At 33.9% G+C, this 16,207-nt stretch overlaps 1 protein-coding gene across 3 annotated transcripts; it reads left to right on the top strand.

Moving 5' to 3' along the window:
* Positions 1-2,057: 2,057 nt before the first annotated feature.
* Positions 2,058-13,945, top strand: LOC115445771 (collagen alpha-1(I) chain). 3 transcript variants are annotated; one of them, XM_037444762.1, is made up of 10 exons: positions 2,058-2,188; positions 2,271-2,367; positions 3,254-3,450; positions 3,704-3,820; positions 4,336-4,564; positions 4,662-4,772; positions 5,378-5,449; positions 5,723-5,854; positions 6,992-7,149; positions 8,645-9,098. In XM_037444762.1, exons 2-10 carry the CDS (start codon positions 2,276-2,278, stop codon positions 8,653-8,655), a joined length of 1,119 nt encoding a protein of 372 aa, XP_037300659.1. In that variant the 5' UTR covers positions 2,058-2,188; positions 2,271-2,275; the 3' UTR covers positions 8,656-9,098. The 3 variants fall into 3 exon arrangements, 2 of the variants coding, with proteins under 2 accessions (XP_037300659.1, XP_030028051.1); XR_003938856.2 differs by lacking the exon at positions 8,645-9,098 and adding exons at positions 12,903-13,017; positions 13,747-13,945 and having other exon boundaries at positions 2,061-2,367; XM_030172191.2 differs by having other exon boundaries at positions 2,061-2,367.
* Positions 13,946-16,207: the final 2,262 nt, after the last annotated feature.

Raw genomic sequence — 16,207 nt, 5'->3', positions numbered from 1 at the left:
AGAACTTCAGGCTGGTAGACATTAATTATTTTTTGTATAGTCTCTAAAAGTAGCGAAGCTAATAGCCCACCTGTTGTTAAGTCTTTATCAACCAAATTCAATGTGGGTGAAACCATATTCAAAAGCGAGTTTACTTTTTTGTGAATTTGGCCATCCATCTCTCTTCAATTTTACCTGTTTAAGATAGTTATAGTTGTAAACTCAATTAAAACTACATAGCATGGTCTATACAAAAGCTTATAATATGCACAGTAATATACGCCTCCTGTGTTCAGGTTTAACAATTTTAAATAAGTTTATAAATTTGTTTCAATGATAGTAGGCAATAGATGAAAAACAGTATTAAGTAAACAAAAAATAACATCAAAAAGTATTTCAAATATACATGCTTTTTTTTAAAAAAGTCATTTAAATACATATTTTCTAAATACATCTGTTTCAAATATGTCACATATCCAACTGTAAAATATATATTTATGCCCAAACTAATTCTACAATATTTAGATATTTGACCTCTGTTTCAAATGAGACCATTACTATGGATATGTGAATGGCAAATAGATCTTTAGGGGTAATTGATATCATATTCAGAAAATGAATACAGACAATAAGCATTTTTTATAACAATAAGTTCAGATCTGCCAATTACACCAATTACAGTAGAGATATATGAAAGGTTTAGATATAGCGAGAGTTTGTTATTACTTTTTTACCTGAACATAGCATAATTCTCACTTATAATATAAATGCAAAAGTAACTATTGTGCCCACCTGTTATGCTTTTATAGCTAATCATTAATGTCTCACTAAAATGACTAAGCAACATTGAGTACACTTCATACTAAGGTCTGTTAAACATTAGTAATTTACTTTAAGGATGTATGACACAAGATTTTAATTTGTAGTGAATCCTAACTGACTTGTAACTTATATTGTATTGTTTTACATTATAAGTTACAAGTCATTAAACCAATCAGTTGTTTGTACAGTGTAAACTTAAATTATAAGGAAGGACATAGGTTATTGCTTATTATGGGAAAATATATAGCAGGTTTTCATTCCGGACAAAACTCTAACATGGGCAGAACTGCATGCTAAAGTATAAAACAAAACTAGCATCATGATGAGAACAGTCCAGCGCTTGTCATCCCTTCAGTTTCTTTTTGAGACATTGGTACTAACATTAATCCAGGTACAGGAGGCTGCATTTCTAGGTCTCTCAAGTTATTTACCTTCATTTTAAGATCACTTCTCAGTTTATTAATGTCTATATTTAACTGTTTCTGATCAGCTTCGAGGAGGTTCTTTGTTGCTTCTAAATTATGTTTAATTAAAACGGATCCTACAGTCACCCAACATTTTTGCTGTGATTTCGAAATGTCGCGCAATGCTTCTCTATTGTGATTTCTTCTTGCATCTAGCATTACAATTTCACGCCTATCCGACAATATTTCTTCAGCGAGCTTTTCTACTGAAATCAAATATTTTAGAACTTTTTCCTGGTCAGTATTCATATTGCCTACTCAACAAATTTGACAACATAAAAAATATACAAGTTTAGGCAGTGCAAAAAATCTGAATATCGGATTATGGATTGCTAACTGCTTCTGTAATGTTTTTTCTAACGTAGTGTCTCAGAACAATGACAAGCAACAGAATAATGCTTGTTATTGTTCTGAGCGTAGTGTTATGATATATTTTCCATATTTAAATATTATAATTCTCTTTGATCAACATAACACATGTACATATTAAAAAATAAATTTTAATTCTATTTATTTTTTTTTTTTTTATTTTTTTCCATTATATTGGGAAGGCAATGGCCCAGAGGTGAGAGGACCAAAGTACCAAAATTATGTATTGTTGATATGTTTTAGACTCTTCCTCAGAGACTCTACAATAATTGTCATATTCAAATGTTATCTTATAATCTCTTCCTATCGATGATTTCTAACGATTCTAGCTTTTAGAGAGGTTTATAACGATTAAAGAAAACTTTTGGGAACTTACAGAGTGCTATACTGGCAACACTGGCTTCCGCTACTTCAACGGAAGTTCGGAATACGGATATTCTATCTGCGCCCCCGGACCGCCATTATGCATTTAATTTTAGCGTGGTAGTTGGTTAAACATAGTCGTTTTACTTTTTTTTTGGAAATTAATAGTATTTTCTATAAAATTTCGCAAAGTAAATTAAGTTCCAAGATAATATTATAAACGCTATATAAGTATCGTGATTCAATTTGCTGGTAATTTCTTTGTTGGTACAGAAACAATGGAGGGACCGCCAAGCCGAGGTTTCCGAGGCGGTGGACGCGGTGGTCCTCCAGGTTTAAGAGGACGTGGAGGATTTGACATGCGTGGAAGGTAAGCATTCTATTTTATTGTTTAAACCAGGCGCGTTAAACTTAAGAGTTCACATAAAGTTATTAAAATGAAATTTTATTTTGAGGTTATAATGACTAACGCGTTATGCATATAGGTCATTAAACTTACTCGAGATCATTTGCTTTTGTTCTTATTGTAATATCTTCTTTATTTGCAAATACCAAATATGGTTTTATTTATTTTCGGTGTAGCGTTCGTAAATTCAATTTTAATAATTTAATCTGAGCTCGTGAGTGATGGATATGGGATATTTTTGCACGCGATAATTAAACTTCAAAATATGTAATAATAAAGACCTGTTATTCGTGAAGTTTGGCTGTGCATATTATTGACCTGCTTGACATCCCTATTACTCGTTTTTCAGTTTCATAGAAACATATTGAAATTTGCGCCCAATACGAAATTGGCGCCGCACGCCGTTTTACTTGAGAGTGGGCGATCGGCTTATCCTACCTACAGGCAATTTTGTGTAGGAAAACTAATAAAGAATGTTGTATACAAACCTTAGTTCATAAACAGTCCATTTACTTTTTGTTTTATTATCGCCAATCCTAATAATTCTAGATAGTCACACTGTTTTAAAAAACAGACGTCGACCTTACATTTGACAGAATAATTTAAACTGTGAAAGTAAAACACATTGTATAGATTTTTACTCCTTCATTATGTAGTGTTTTGATGATTGTTCCTATTTTGGTATTTTCCATTTTCAGCCTTTAATGCTAAATATAAATTTGATATTGAATTACCTGCTTATTGCATTATCTGTCATTAAAAGGCTAATGTTTTGATTTGATATTACTGTTCTCAATGGCCCTCATACTTTTTCAAAGATTAAACTATAGGCATTTTGTATTTGTTTCAGGGGTGGTATGGTGATGAGAGGCCGCGGAGGCCCACCAAGAGGTGGAGGTCCGCCTATGCGTGGTGGACCAAGGGGATTCCGTGGAGGCCCTATGAGGGGTGGTGGTGACAGAGGAGGTAGAGGCTTCATGCCTGGCCCCCAAGGTCCAGGTCCTCATCCAGTACCAACAATTGAATCTCGGGGACCACCACCACAAAGTAAGCCTCTCAACCCATTAAGTAAAGCTGTTAGGCATTGCATCATTTGAACTCCCAGGTTTTGTGGCCTGACCTTTTTTTTGAATGAGGAACCATATATTCAATCGTCCAACTCCCAAGTATACTTCTATAAAATCAAATCTCTCAAAAATATAACCTTTTGTTAGTAGCTAAAGTATCAACAATCAACATTCTTTGGTTGAGGGAATCGATCAGCAAATTCTGAAAATAAAATTTTAAAATAATTTTAAAGGGGGTGGCTTCAACAATAGAGGAGGAGGTCCAGGGGGCATGCGAGGGAGGGGTGGTAGAGGTCGTGGTGACTTTGGCCCCCGTGGCGACAGAGGGGGACGTGGCATGCCCATGCGAGGTAAGTTTAAAAATAAACTTTTTATTATTTGTGTCTGACCTAAACAAATTTTTATGACTGAAGTAGAAACCTAAATTAGTTACACTTACACTTTTTTTACTGAGTACAGTATTTTTTGATAAAATGTAAAAAAAAACTTAGTCATTATTATTTAAAAAAAGGTGAGAACTGATTTATCAATTCTAGAACATTATGATGATTGCATATCCTAGTGCAATCTTAAACTGACACTGTCCACTCCACTACGGTCCGATGCCACGATCACGGCCGAAGGCTCTGTGTGGGTTTACAGATGAAATTTCAGTTTCAATTGTGGTTGGGAGGTTCCTGTCGAAACTCCCGAGCCTGAAACTTCGATTGAACACAAATTCTACACAATCAGTAGTTATCAAGTAAATTCTATTACATTTTAGTCTTACTAGGCTTTTATTTAATTTGTTGAACATAAGCAATATATCCAATAAATGAACAATGTCACAGTGATAAAAATATCAAATACCTCTACTGTGTTTTAGGTCGTGGTGGCCGCGGCGGACACGGTGCGCCTCCTGGCCCGCCCGGGCCGGCTGGTCCTCACCCAGGCCCGGTTGCTTCGGGGCCGGCACCCAGTGGTCCACCACAGGCTGCCCCGAGACCAGCACCTCCGCAGCACCAGTCTGGCGGCTTACCGGGACAAGGCCCACCATTTAAGCGCGGTGGCGGACCACCCCACGGCGGTCCAGGAGGCCCACCCAAACGCGGCAGGTTTGTAGTATTTTTCGTGTTGCTAGTTTGGTTGTCAAATACCAAAAAAAAATTAAACCTTGAGTATTATTTATATTTAATGTTCTTGTGGCAATAGGTTTGACGGGCCACGCGGTGGCGGCGGAGCTCGCCTACCACCCGCAAGTGGGTATCAGCAGTCTGTGCCACCACACAATTCTTCATTGCAGCTGAATGGCTATGGCCCTTCGTAAGTAGATTAAAGAATATAAACTTCAATTGTGTTTTGAACCGATCTGTAATCAAACAAGAGCTTCACTACTCTGTTTTGTAGGGTTTATGAAATGCCATACTTTCAAAAAAATTATCATATTTTTTATAAAGCAATCTAAATCTATTAGATATAGTTTTCTAGGTGAAATTGTTTACATTATATATTGAGATTTTAAAATGACAAGTATAACAATAAGTATTTCACATTTGTGAAAATTATGACATACACTTTATTTTCTGACTAACTGTGTAAAGTAAAAAAGAGACTCAAATCTCATTGAATATCTTCTAATAAAAAGCTAGACACATACAATTCAAATACATCTTAAATTTCAAATGTAAAGACCGAATAATTAATTAATGTATAGTTAAATATGTATAGTATTAAGGTGATTGTAAGTCAATATTGTATAATGCAATATGACAATTCAATATAACATGATGAACCCGAGTTGTGATAGGAATGTGCCGTCTGATACATGCTTGACGATACGCAACTTACTGATGATTAAACTTGAAGAAGTTTAAGATATATTTTGTAGGATTCTGTAAACTAATGAGATCCGTATATTTCCTATACAGACACACGGGGTATCAACCATACGAGGCTCCGGCGGCGGATCCTTACGCGCAACCTTCGTACAACACGCCTAGGTAAATACTAACTTGAAAGATTTTTGGTATTCCAGCTTTTTATCATTCTCAGATCTCTGTTGGCTAATTAAGGCTTGGAGAAAAATACATTGCATCTTATGCATGTGCCCTAAAATAAGAAATACTTATTTGCTTATGATGATCACTATCTAATCGATAGGAATTGCCGCCTGATACACAAATGCAGATAATTTAGATTCTGAATACTTAAATGAAATATATTTTATCCCTTTAGCATATGAACTGTGTGGTAATGATGTTGTTTGCTTTTAGTTCATATCAAGATAACAACTACTCGGCGCCTGCGCCCGCACAGGCCAACTCTGGTTACAATTCTGGTGGTTATGGCTCTAATTACGGATATTCTACTGGTGGCCAAGGGAATTACGAAAATGACGGTTACAGGTGAGCTCTTAATCTATACTTATAATAAATCTGTAGAGAGGTCAATTCTGTACATGAAATATATTTCCAAAATAACTATCAGGGGGTGATTAGGGATCGATACTGATGCCAAAAATGCAATTAGTAAAATTTTTGTCTGTCTGTCTGTCTGTCTGTATAACCGTTATAGAAACAAAAACTACTCGACGGATTTTAACGAAACTTGGTACAATTATTTGTCATACTCCTGTGCTGGTTATAGTATACTTTTCACCCCACGCTACAATTAATAGGAGCAGAGCAGTAAAGGGAAATGTTGGGAAAACGGGAGAAGTTAGTCCATTTTTTAAGCTTCCGTCGCGTGTGCAACCTTAATGGTTAAAGCTACGCAGAAATCATGTATGACGGAAATGTTCTCCTTAAAATTATGTAAAAATATCCCACGACAGCATATGTCTATCTTTTATGGTTGACTCACAATAACACGTATAACTCCCGATAGCTTAGCAGTTCGAAGCTTTCTCATTATATTTGTCTACTCTTACGTTTATAACACTCTCAGTCATCCCTAATTAAAAAAGTTAAAATTATTAAATATTCCATAAAAAGAATCATAGAAATCGGTATAGAAACACCAAAGTTATACATGAAATACGCTAATAATAAGCCATCACGCGTGAATACTGAATCATGCTATAAGCTTCCTTCGATTTCACCAGGATCCCATCATCAGACCCTGACAGGACAATCGGACCACCTGCATACCACCATACTTAAAAAAAACATCCCCGACAAATTGAGCACCTCCTCCATTTTTTAAGTCCGAAATCCACGCGGGCGAAGCTGCGAGCGGAAGCTAGTGGTTACTAAAAGGAAAATGTATTCAATTATAATATTACAGTGGTACTCAATTATTTGGACTAATTGTTGACATAACACGTTGGGATAATTGAAAAGATTTTCAGAGGGATAATATAGGAAAATATGTATGTCTATCAGGAAAATGTAGATTCCAAAAATCTTTTGTTGGTTTTACATTATGACAGTGTTGAAATGACTGTATAATAACCAATTAATTTACTGACAAACTTTAAGTGTCCAATTGCATTGGTGATAGTGTGCTGCGGTGTGCTGATATATGCATCAATTTGGTTACAGTGGCGGGCCGGGCGGGCCGGGGGGCCCGGGCGGCGCGGGGGACGCGGGCTACGGCGCCGTGGAGCCCGCGTACGGCGGCGCGGCGCCCGCCTATGACTCCTACTCACAGCCCTCCTACAACTCGTACCAGCAGCCGCAGCAGCCCTACAACAACTATGGTAAGTATAGGAAATATTGAACACTCACTATAAGTCACAATTTGTTTAGCAATTTATTTTTTCTCTAGTCGATTGGTGTGAATGGTTTGGTAGAATGACGAAATATTCTATATTTCTATAGATTATTTAAAAAAAATAGATTCCTTAGTACCATATTTACATACACGAGAGTATTTCACAATATGTAGTCATATGACCTTAAGTACCAGTACCAGTAATTAATAATTCGAATGTGTGTGAATAATCATTCCATACCTGTTTACTTTAACATTTAATCCCTAACAAAGTGTTTTAGGAAGAGATTGCATATAAGGACAGGACTGACTATTGCAACTCATTCCACTTGTAATCATTCTTTTGAATTAGTCCTGTAAAATAGTTAGAATATTTATCTATAATGAATAACAAATTATTTATATCTCATTAAAAATGGCAAATTAGTTCTGAGCAACAGGTATATACAAGGTGTTACATGATCAACTGACGCTGGTCCATAGAGAATATCAATATGCTTCAATTTAATCTCCATGTACGTCGCGCGAAAGTGCGTAATTTACAAGTTTAAATTTGTATAATGTTTTATAAAAGTTAACCTTCCCACTAAACTTCGCAATTAAAGCTAAACTATTGGATCTACAGTCGTGATTTTACGCAGTTTGTTCTCTAAACACTGTTATTGCACCAGTAATTTGTATTAGTAACTTCGTTTTTATTATTATTGAAGTAGATATTTATGGTTTTCAGATTTTTTGTCATATCTTTAAATCACATGGATTTAACAGTTTCATATTTTCACAGCTGAAATAGACCATAGACACAATTATTTGATATAAATTTCCACTAGATACCGCGTTCCTGAATAAAGGGTTTGAACAGGCAGAGGGACATAAATTATCCAATAAAGGCTCCTACTGTAGACATAATGGTTTATATTTAAATAAGAAGTTGAATGGTAAGGTCGACTTTCATAAAACAAATTACACATATCCAAACAACTTTTTTTTTTTTTAAATAAAATTATGCAAATAAATGTCCTCCAATGACCTGCTTTAGTAAGACACTCTATCATGTTCAATCTGTAAATGAAAGATAACAACAGCCCATATTAATAATAAGAGATATTAATTTTATTTGTTAGAATTGCATAAACCATAACAAATCATAGTTGTTATATACAAAACTATATAAAGTCTGTTCAATTTTTGTAATGTAATAGAAATTATGACAAATTTTAAGAAAATACTAAAGTGGTAGTTGCAGTTGGACATTTTACTAATGCACATTCTACTTTCTAGATTCCTTACTAACAGTTTTCGAAATGGTATAAGTGTAAGTTATGGGAATGAGTATATTTAACAGTGCTTGTTGGATTTAGATATCCAAAACAAATATTACAATGTAGCATATTATGTCATTTGATGGCACAATCATATTTTTTAATTACATTAGGTAAAGCAGTGATAATGTAGTACTTTTATAATTGTTTGTATTGCAGGCGGTTGGTGATCTGTTTGAATATAACAGAATAAAAATTACAAGTTTATGCCACAAAGTCAGTTAAAATATCTGGATGAATGTTTTGAAGCTAATGGATGTACAACTATGACACAATTTCGGCCATTACATGTTAGGAATATTTTGAATAAATGACAATATGAGACAAAACTTGGAATATTTAAAAGTGACATTTATTATGTGAAATATTACGCTAATTTAACCAATATATATTAAGTAATATTAAGCAATGGACTTTATATCAAAGTGAGATATGATTATTTCTCAAATTTTAGTGATTATAGTAGTAATAATTATATAAATCAGCGGAAATGACTAACGTGTCACTAGAATTACAATAAAGTATTGTAACTTTTTATCTTTACATTCACACATTCGTAATTATATGTTTTAGATAATAAGGAATTAATAAGGAATAAAAATATGAAATGGTACTGTGTTAATTTTTATTTAAATGTCTGGAAGGGGGTGACTGGAGATATGTGATTTTTAAATTCACAATGATTTTGATGATAGAAAAATAATAATTAACATGTCTTTACACCAACCAATGGTACCGACCAACTTTAACGAAGGGTATTAATATTTGAATTGTTTTAATCAAACATAGGTAAATATTCAAAGTAGATCATTTGAGACTGGGCAGTAAGGGCAGCTATCTTCACTGCTATAGCTATAGAATTAACAAAACTTTGTATTCAGGGTTGATATATCTACAAAATTCAAAATAAGTTTATCTAAGATTTGAAAAACAATAGACAATTACATGATAGTTTCTCTTTTTTGAAACTGACTGTTAACTGCTTGGTATCCATGTAAAAGAGAAGCTCTTACTGCCCATCTGAAAGCTACAACCTGTTTATTATACTACATAGATTTAATATAACTATTGAATCTAAAATGTATACTATATATTATTTGGATATTATAATGTTTGCTGAATTCTACATGGCAGATACCACAACTGTTAAGGACATAAATTGAATACTTCAAGTCACCAGAAATACTATATACGTCGCTAGTTATAATTGCATGCGAACTACGAACAAACTATATTTCCTGTATAATGCACATAGCTCTGACTTATGGAACCGTCCATATACATTTGATGTAAATCCATGAATTTGGAGTTGAACCATTAGTTTTAGGGATTTTATAAATATTTTTTTGCAAGAAAAATGAAAAGGTATGTTGTAAGTTTTCCTATATAATTTAAAAAATATAATAACAGAAAAACCACGAGCATGATTAGATCAAGTAAATAATAGAAAGTAAAAAATGTACTTATAAAATAACATTATCAATGTAACTGTGATGTAATAAAACTTTGTTACAAACATAATAAATTCATTATGAGAATGTAGCAATATATTTGAACTGACAAACAATACTACCAAGAAAATATGGTGTTGATTGAATATAATATATTTTTTTAAGAAATATTAATGTTCCTATCCATCAAAATACTGTGGACCATATCTACAAATATCACATACATACTAAGATCGGACAAAAGTACCATTATTTGTAGAACATCTTGAGTTAAAAATACTTATACTTACAAATGTTATTAATAATATGATATAATAAGCACAAAAAACCGAGGCAATATTGATATGTAGGTGCAATTTTTAAACCATATAGATGGTCTAATTTTTAGTTAAAGCACATAATATTTTAAACTTTTCAAAGGACATACAAGAGTTTTCTTACGGCTCGGCCAGCGGTCTAAGTAGTTTTTGGGAGGTCTTCGTCATATCTACTTATAAAGTTTATTGTGGCAGGTAAATATTGTAATGGCCGCTAGTTTCGTCCGCGTATGGACAGAAAAAAATATTTTACGTCATCCATAAACACGAGTTTTCCAAGTCTGGCGAAAAATTAAACAATTGTGGCTCTAAAAACTGTAGCCTGAATTATTATATTAAGCAGTTTGCAGAGTTATGTGAGAAATGGAGTCAATATATGATCAATAGTTGATCATGTACACATAAGAGCTTACCAGGGCGCATATATCATATTCGTGAAGGCCTTATTTAAATAGAAGGTATCAATACAAAAATAAATTATTTATATAAAAGTAGGAAAAGAACGCCAGTCATTTGAACCGACTTGTAAGTGCTTGTTGGTAATTAATATTTACATACTTTATCAACCTCTATATTTACAAATTTCAAATTACATCAGAAATGTACACTAGGATGCTGGGTTGATAACATAAAAGATGAATACAAGAAAAAAAATACAATAAAAACAAGTTATAATGACATAGTTAAAACGACGCATTGGTCCAAATGGCGAAGTCCCAACAAATATATTTTATAAAAGAGTTATTCTCTATCAGATATAGCATAAAGATAAGGGCTCCCTTCAATGTCGTGCTAACTGGTTTAAAATGTATTAATAAGTTTGGTACTCAGTGTGATGTGGTTTTAGCTAGCATGCCATATTAGAATAAGAGTTAATGACAAAAGGAAAGGATACACTTAAAAAATACTACAAACTATCCTAGGAAATATGGATTCTGATGACATCAAGGGCCACCTTGATGGTGTTATTAGATTTCATGTGCATGCCAATACACATGAAATTTAGATTTATATGTATGTGTTTTAGAAACAAAAATACTGCATAATTTATTTACTCATATAGTGAATTCAGAATGATTGTAACTGGCAAGTTCAGCAAATGACACTGAACCGTGTCAAGCTTGGGTGGCATAATATATACAATTTTATAGTTTATTTTCAGCGATTGCATACGACTTGTACATATTTAGTTTGGAACTTATAAAATTTCAAACCAGTTTTGGATGATGTTATGTCTGAAAACGTTCTGGAGTTTAATGCTCCTTCCGTTGGTCGGTCGATCGTAACTTGTGTCACACCTTGTATAATAATTAGATTTCTCTTTGCTTTTCTATACTTATGAAGATTTTAAAATTTCTTTGAATATTTACTATTTTTAGAGACTTTATTTTCCTTATTATATAAAAAAAAAAACAACATTTGTGTCACTATGAAAATGGATCATTGGTATACTTACAGCCAAATTTTGGATTTCTTAGGTAAAATCCCAGTTTTGTAATGGGCTTGGTACCTTTATAGCAAAATAAATAACATTAAAAACAAGTATGAAGTGAATTGGTTACTGTACATGTATTGTGTATATAATACATATTTTGTACATAGTATATTTGCATATTCAACATAATATAGTAAGTTTAAAGATGAAACCTACCATGCTGATCTACCTACATAAGATTAGAATATATAATAATATAATTCGTAAGCTTTTTTACAGCTCAGGTGCATGATATGTACCTACAAACATTTGTAAATAAAATATAGAAATGAGTAAGTGTTAAACAGTTATACTTTTGCTGTATTCTTTAAACACTAAAGTCGTTAGATATACTTTATTAATCCATTTTACATTTCCAGTTTCAATAAATTTAGAGATTCTTTTTGTGTTTATCACAAGGAAACAAGATTTTGTAGATGATTAGTGCATTTATAATGTTCTTTCTAATTACATAATCAATAATTATTAGACCTGCTCGTTAATATTAAGGCTCAGGCTGATATCTTAATTTACTAATGATTCAGATTATGTTCATGTAAAACATAGCTGCAGCGTCTAATACTTTTCGATTGACGGTGTCCAATAATTTTGACGGCCTGCCCAAGAAGATAATTTATATTTATGACCTAAGATGTTATAACACAGGTAACAAATACTACTTAATATTTATGTAACCAGTTTCTAACGGTTCTTTTTTAATTTGCACGGTACTAAAATATAGGCGTAAAAAATATAAAACATGCTATAAATTTTGTAAAATTATGATAAGTGGCATAAAAAATAATTATATTATGTGACACCAACAAAGAATTATATGAAATTTAATTGAAAGGTTACTTTAGATATAAGTATATTGGAAATAGATATAAGAGATCATAAATCTGAACATTATCACTACAGTAGGTATTCAAATAAAGTTTCATTTATTATTTATTCCTTATGAATGTATGAGTCAGAAATTTGCTTCACAAGCACGAAATAAATGAAGTAACTCCAAGTGAAAACTATATCAACTTCCATTAGATTACTACAAATAACGTTTTTTACATACATATTTTTTTAGGTAGAAATAAATATAGGCAAAATGTAATAATATTTAAAAGTATATATTTATGTGTAAGCCATTTAATTTTGACCTCGTTTTTACGTTTCAGAGAATACATGAAATGAAGATTAAATTCATATTGGGATAATTTCATCATCAAATAAGATGGCTAATTTGACAAAGTCAAAAACATCGACAATTTGGTCTGCCTACGCGCTATACAGGTATGATATAAATTACAATACGTAGTATAATGTTAATATTCTATGTGGTGATACCTGTATTAAAGCTGCTGTACAAGTTTATTTGTAAAACATTAAGAACCTCACAGGACTTTACAGAATATAATAAATTTAAAATTAAAGCAGACTTCCAATTAACTTATCCCATATTTTTCATATCTGCATTATCTAATGAGTATACTAAGTAATGTCTTCCGTGCGCGACAGGCTGCTGATATATAATTATCATCACATAATAGTAAGCATTCGAAAGCATAATTGCTGGGACCGTAGCCAAAATGCCTTTCTACAATCTTTAACGCTGATAGAAAACAGAACAATGCATGGGAATGACATATCCAATTGAAAAATCTATGGTTTAGATATGTCATTCTCATACATAACGTTAGCGTTAACGATTGTAGACAAGAATCTGAGCTATGGCCGCAGGAGTAATCTCCAAATTTGAATATCGATACAATGCCACCTTATTATTTTTTTGTGTTCGATTTATTTTATTATTGTTAATTCACTACACTTTGACACGGTGAAAATATGTCCCAATTTTATTGTCACGGTGACATGTATCTATTATTAATTTTAAATGTATGCTATGTATGTAGTGTGCTTCGTGTAGAGTCTGTAAAAAAATGTGTATGTATGTTATTTCTTAAAAACAAGTTATTTTGACGTAGTCGGGTAACAAATAATAATTTTACTTATTCATTTCAGGTTTTTTGTACCAAATAAAAAATCTCCATTGAGTCGTCCGTTAAGCTCGGCACACCGATAATCTACAAGATAGATCAACGAAATATTGGATAACGGAGCGAGAAACGGAAGCTCTTAGGTGTTTGAATATGTTTTCATCTGGTAAAACTAAAGCCTTGTTAATTTGAATTCACTTTTATAATAAAAACTTGTGACAAAACGGTATTTTATTTTGGCTCTTGCTTCTTTTTATTAGTTCTACATAACTTCAAAAATACAAATAAAAATCATTGGTTTAGAAAAGAACACATATTTTACTCAGAGTGTATTCCGTCTCATGATATCATGGTAAAAGCAAGACAATCGCCGGGCTAACACTGAGTTGGAAAATCCAATGTCACTTGCATAATTCAGAATTTAATCCCGAGACTTTAGTGCGGGAGTCGTAGTGCGTATGCAAAGAAATTGTCACTGAGCTGTTCATTATGACCTCCGAACTATATAAATTATGTCTAATTTCGCCATTTTCAGCGTCACGTAGCGAGTCTATGGTAGCTTTATGTCGAAATGCTGTCAATGGAGTTTGGGCGGCTAAAGCATCTGCTTTTTTTCCGGTGTGTTACTGTACGAATTACCCCAACTTGACGTATCTTACATAAAAATTTTACTGAAGTACATGTAGTGTTACGTGCAAGAATTTATTTCAATTTAGATGGCGATTTTTAAAATCCAGCAGCCCTATTGGTCCTTATGGCTTCATTAACAAGGCCATGATCTATTTGCTAATCCTCTTTGGTACTTGTTTCACCTTGCTCTCAAAGCTGGCCAGTATGTTCCGCAATGTAAGCCCCTCAGAATCATTCTTATACCTTAAAGTTCCCACAAGACATGACGTATTAAAATTAAATAGCTATATTTTACTCTGGCTAGAATTTCTTTATGCAACAACACACACACATACATTATAGAGTACACCCAAATCGAATTAGCGGGACTATTAACAAACAACATACAAAATATTTAAAAATAATATTCTTCATACAAAAATTTATAAACAGATAGAATCCCATTGGATCGTCGCATTCACGTCTTACATACCCAAAGGACGATATCACTCTGGTTGTTCGTCGTAAAAAAAACTTCCTGAAACTACACTCAACAAGACTGCATTTCCGTCGTCGCCGAAGACTTCACCCTTTTCTCCGTCCCCCTGACCTTTCATCATCCCTAATCGATTCCTAATTGATATCTCATTCTCTCCCAGTGGCCATTAAGTATTTATATTTTTGAGAGGTACATGCTTCTCCACAACCACATCCGCGCGTGTTGATAATATAGGTAGGTATAATAAAAAATAACATTCTTATATGATGAGTTATAGTAACCTAATGCAATTTAAAGTCAAAAGATTATTGAAAGTCACAATTGTTACACTTTGTCAGGCATGGATAAAAAAAGCTATAAAACACAAATGCACTGGAGGAAATCTGAGTATACCTTGAGTAGGGTAAAAGTTTGGTGGTTTTCAATGTTTAATGACAAATCTTTCATTTCAAAATTTAAGCAAATTGCTTAGATAGAACGGCCGGCCGGACACAGTACATTGTTCGGCGGCTGCGGACGATAACTTAAGACACTTTCTCCGGAAGAAGCCCGCAGCCGTCCCTAATGCGCCAAAAGGGGCCACCACGGAGTTTTGGTTGGTATGCCTTAAGGTGTAAACAGTTTTAGGGACTCGGCCTGGCGGTCGGTCCTACAGAACAAATTTTTCAGACGTACACTCGGTGCCCGTGGTACGGTCGCAATCGCAACCTCCACGTGGATACCGATATGCCGACTATCAGGCACTTTATATTATATTTGTACATGGCTAGCAGACGCTACTTCGATAAGGCAGTCACTCATTCAAACCCGCTCATTAGGCTCAATTCCAAATACACGCCTTTTGACCGCGCGAAATAGAGAAAGCCGCGTTCCGTTCTTACAGACCCAGAGGACGATATGACTGGCAATTAGCCTCAAGCACGAGCAGCTCAAAACGCTCCGATACTCTACACCTACCGCAGCTCCGTCTTCGCCGCGTTCCCCGTTCCCCCGATCCTTCTGATAATTCCGGTGCCGATGTAAACTAGGTAGATTGATAGGTCGCTTGCGCAGCTCTCGCGAGTCCCATAATCGTTGATGTCTTACCTCTCTGTGACCGTCCTGAGCCGAGGTCGAAACCCGTCGAGGGTCGCCTTCAGCATGGCCACTTAAGGGCTCGCAATATAGGTATTCGCTTTAGGAAGCGCTCATCCGCAAGACCGGTGTGTTTGTATAAGCCGACCCTGCCAGGCTAACAAACGTATGCCATTTCAAAAACAAAAAAACAAACGCATGGTCGAATTCGATACTGGCAAGTCTTTTTCTCGATGAAACAAAAAAAAAGTCCCAGTTCTGAAAACTGATGCGCGAACTGAGCCTTTCGTGACCACATAATGAA

Source organism: Manduca sexta, chromosome 28 (genome assembly GCF_014839805.1).
Source record: "Manduca sexta isolate Smith_Timp_Sample1 chromosome 28, JHU_Msex_v1.0, whole genome shotgun sequence".
NCBI classification, from domain to species: domain Eukaryota; kingdom Metazoa; phylum Arthropoda; class Insecta; order Lepidoptera; family Sphingidae; genus Manduca; species Manduca sexta.
Note: the sequence above shows the minus strand (reverse complement) of the source record. Positions and strands in the feature narration are given on the sequence as shown.

Coding starts and splice junctions, on each gene's coding strand:
- LOC115445771 (XM_037444762.1), top strand. CDS start 2,276: ATGGAGGGACCGCCAAGCCGAGGTTTCCGAGGCGGTGGACGCGGTGGT. Junction 4,565..4,661: donor GGCCCACCCAAACGCGGCAG/GTTTGTAGTATT, acceptor TTGTGGCAATAG/GTTTGACGGGCCACGCGGTG. Junction 5,855..6,991: donor TACGAAAATGACGGTTACAG/GTGAGCTCTTAA, acceptor ATTTGGTTACAG/TGGCGGGCCGGGCGGGCCGG.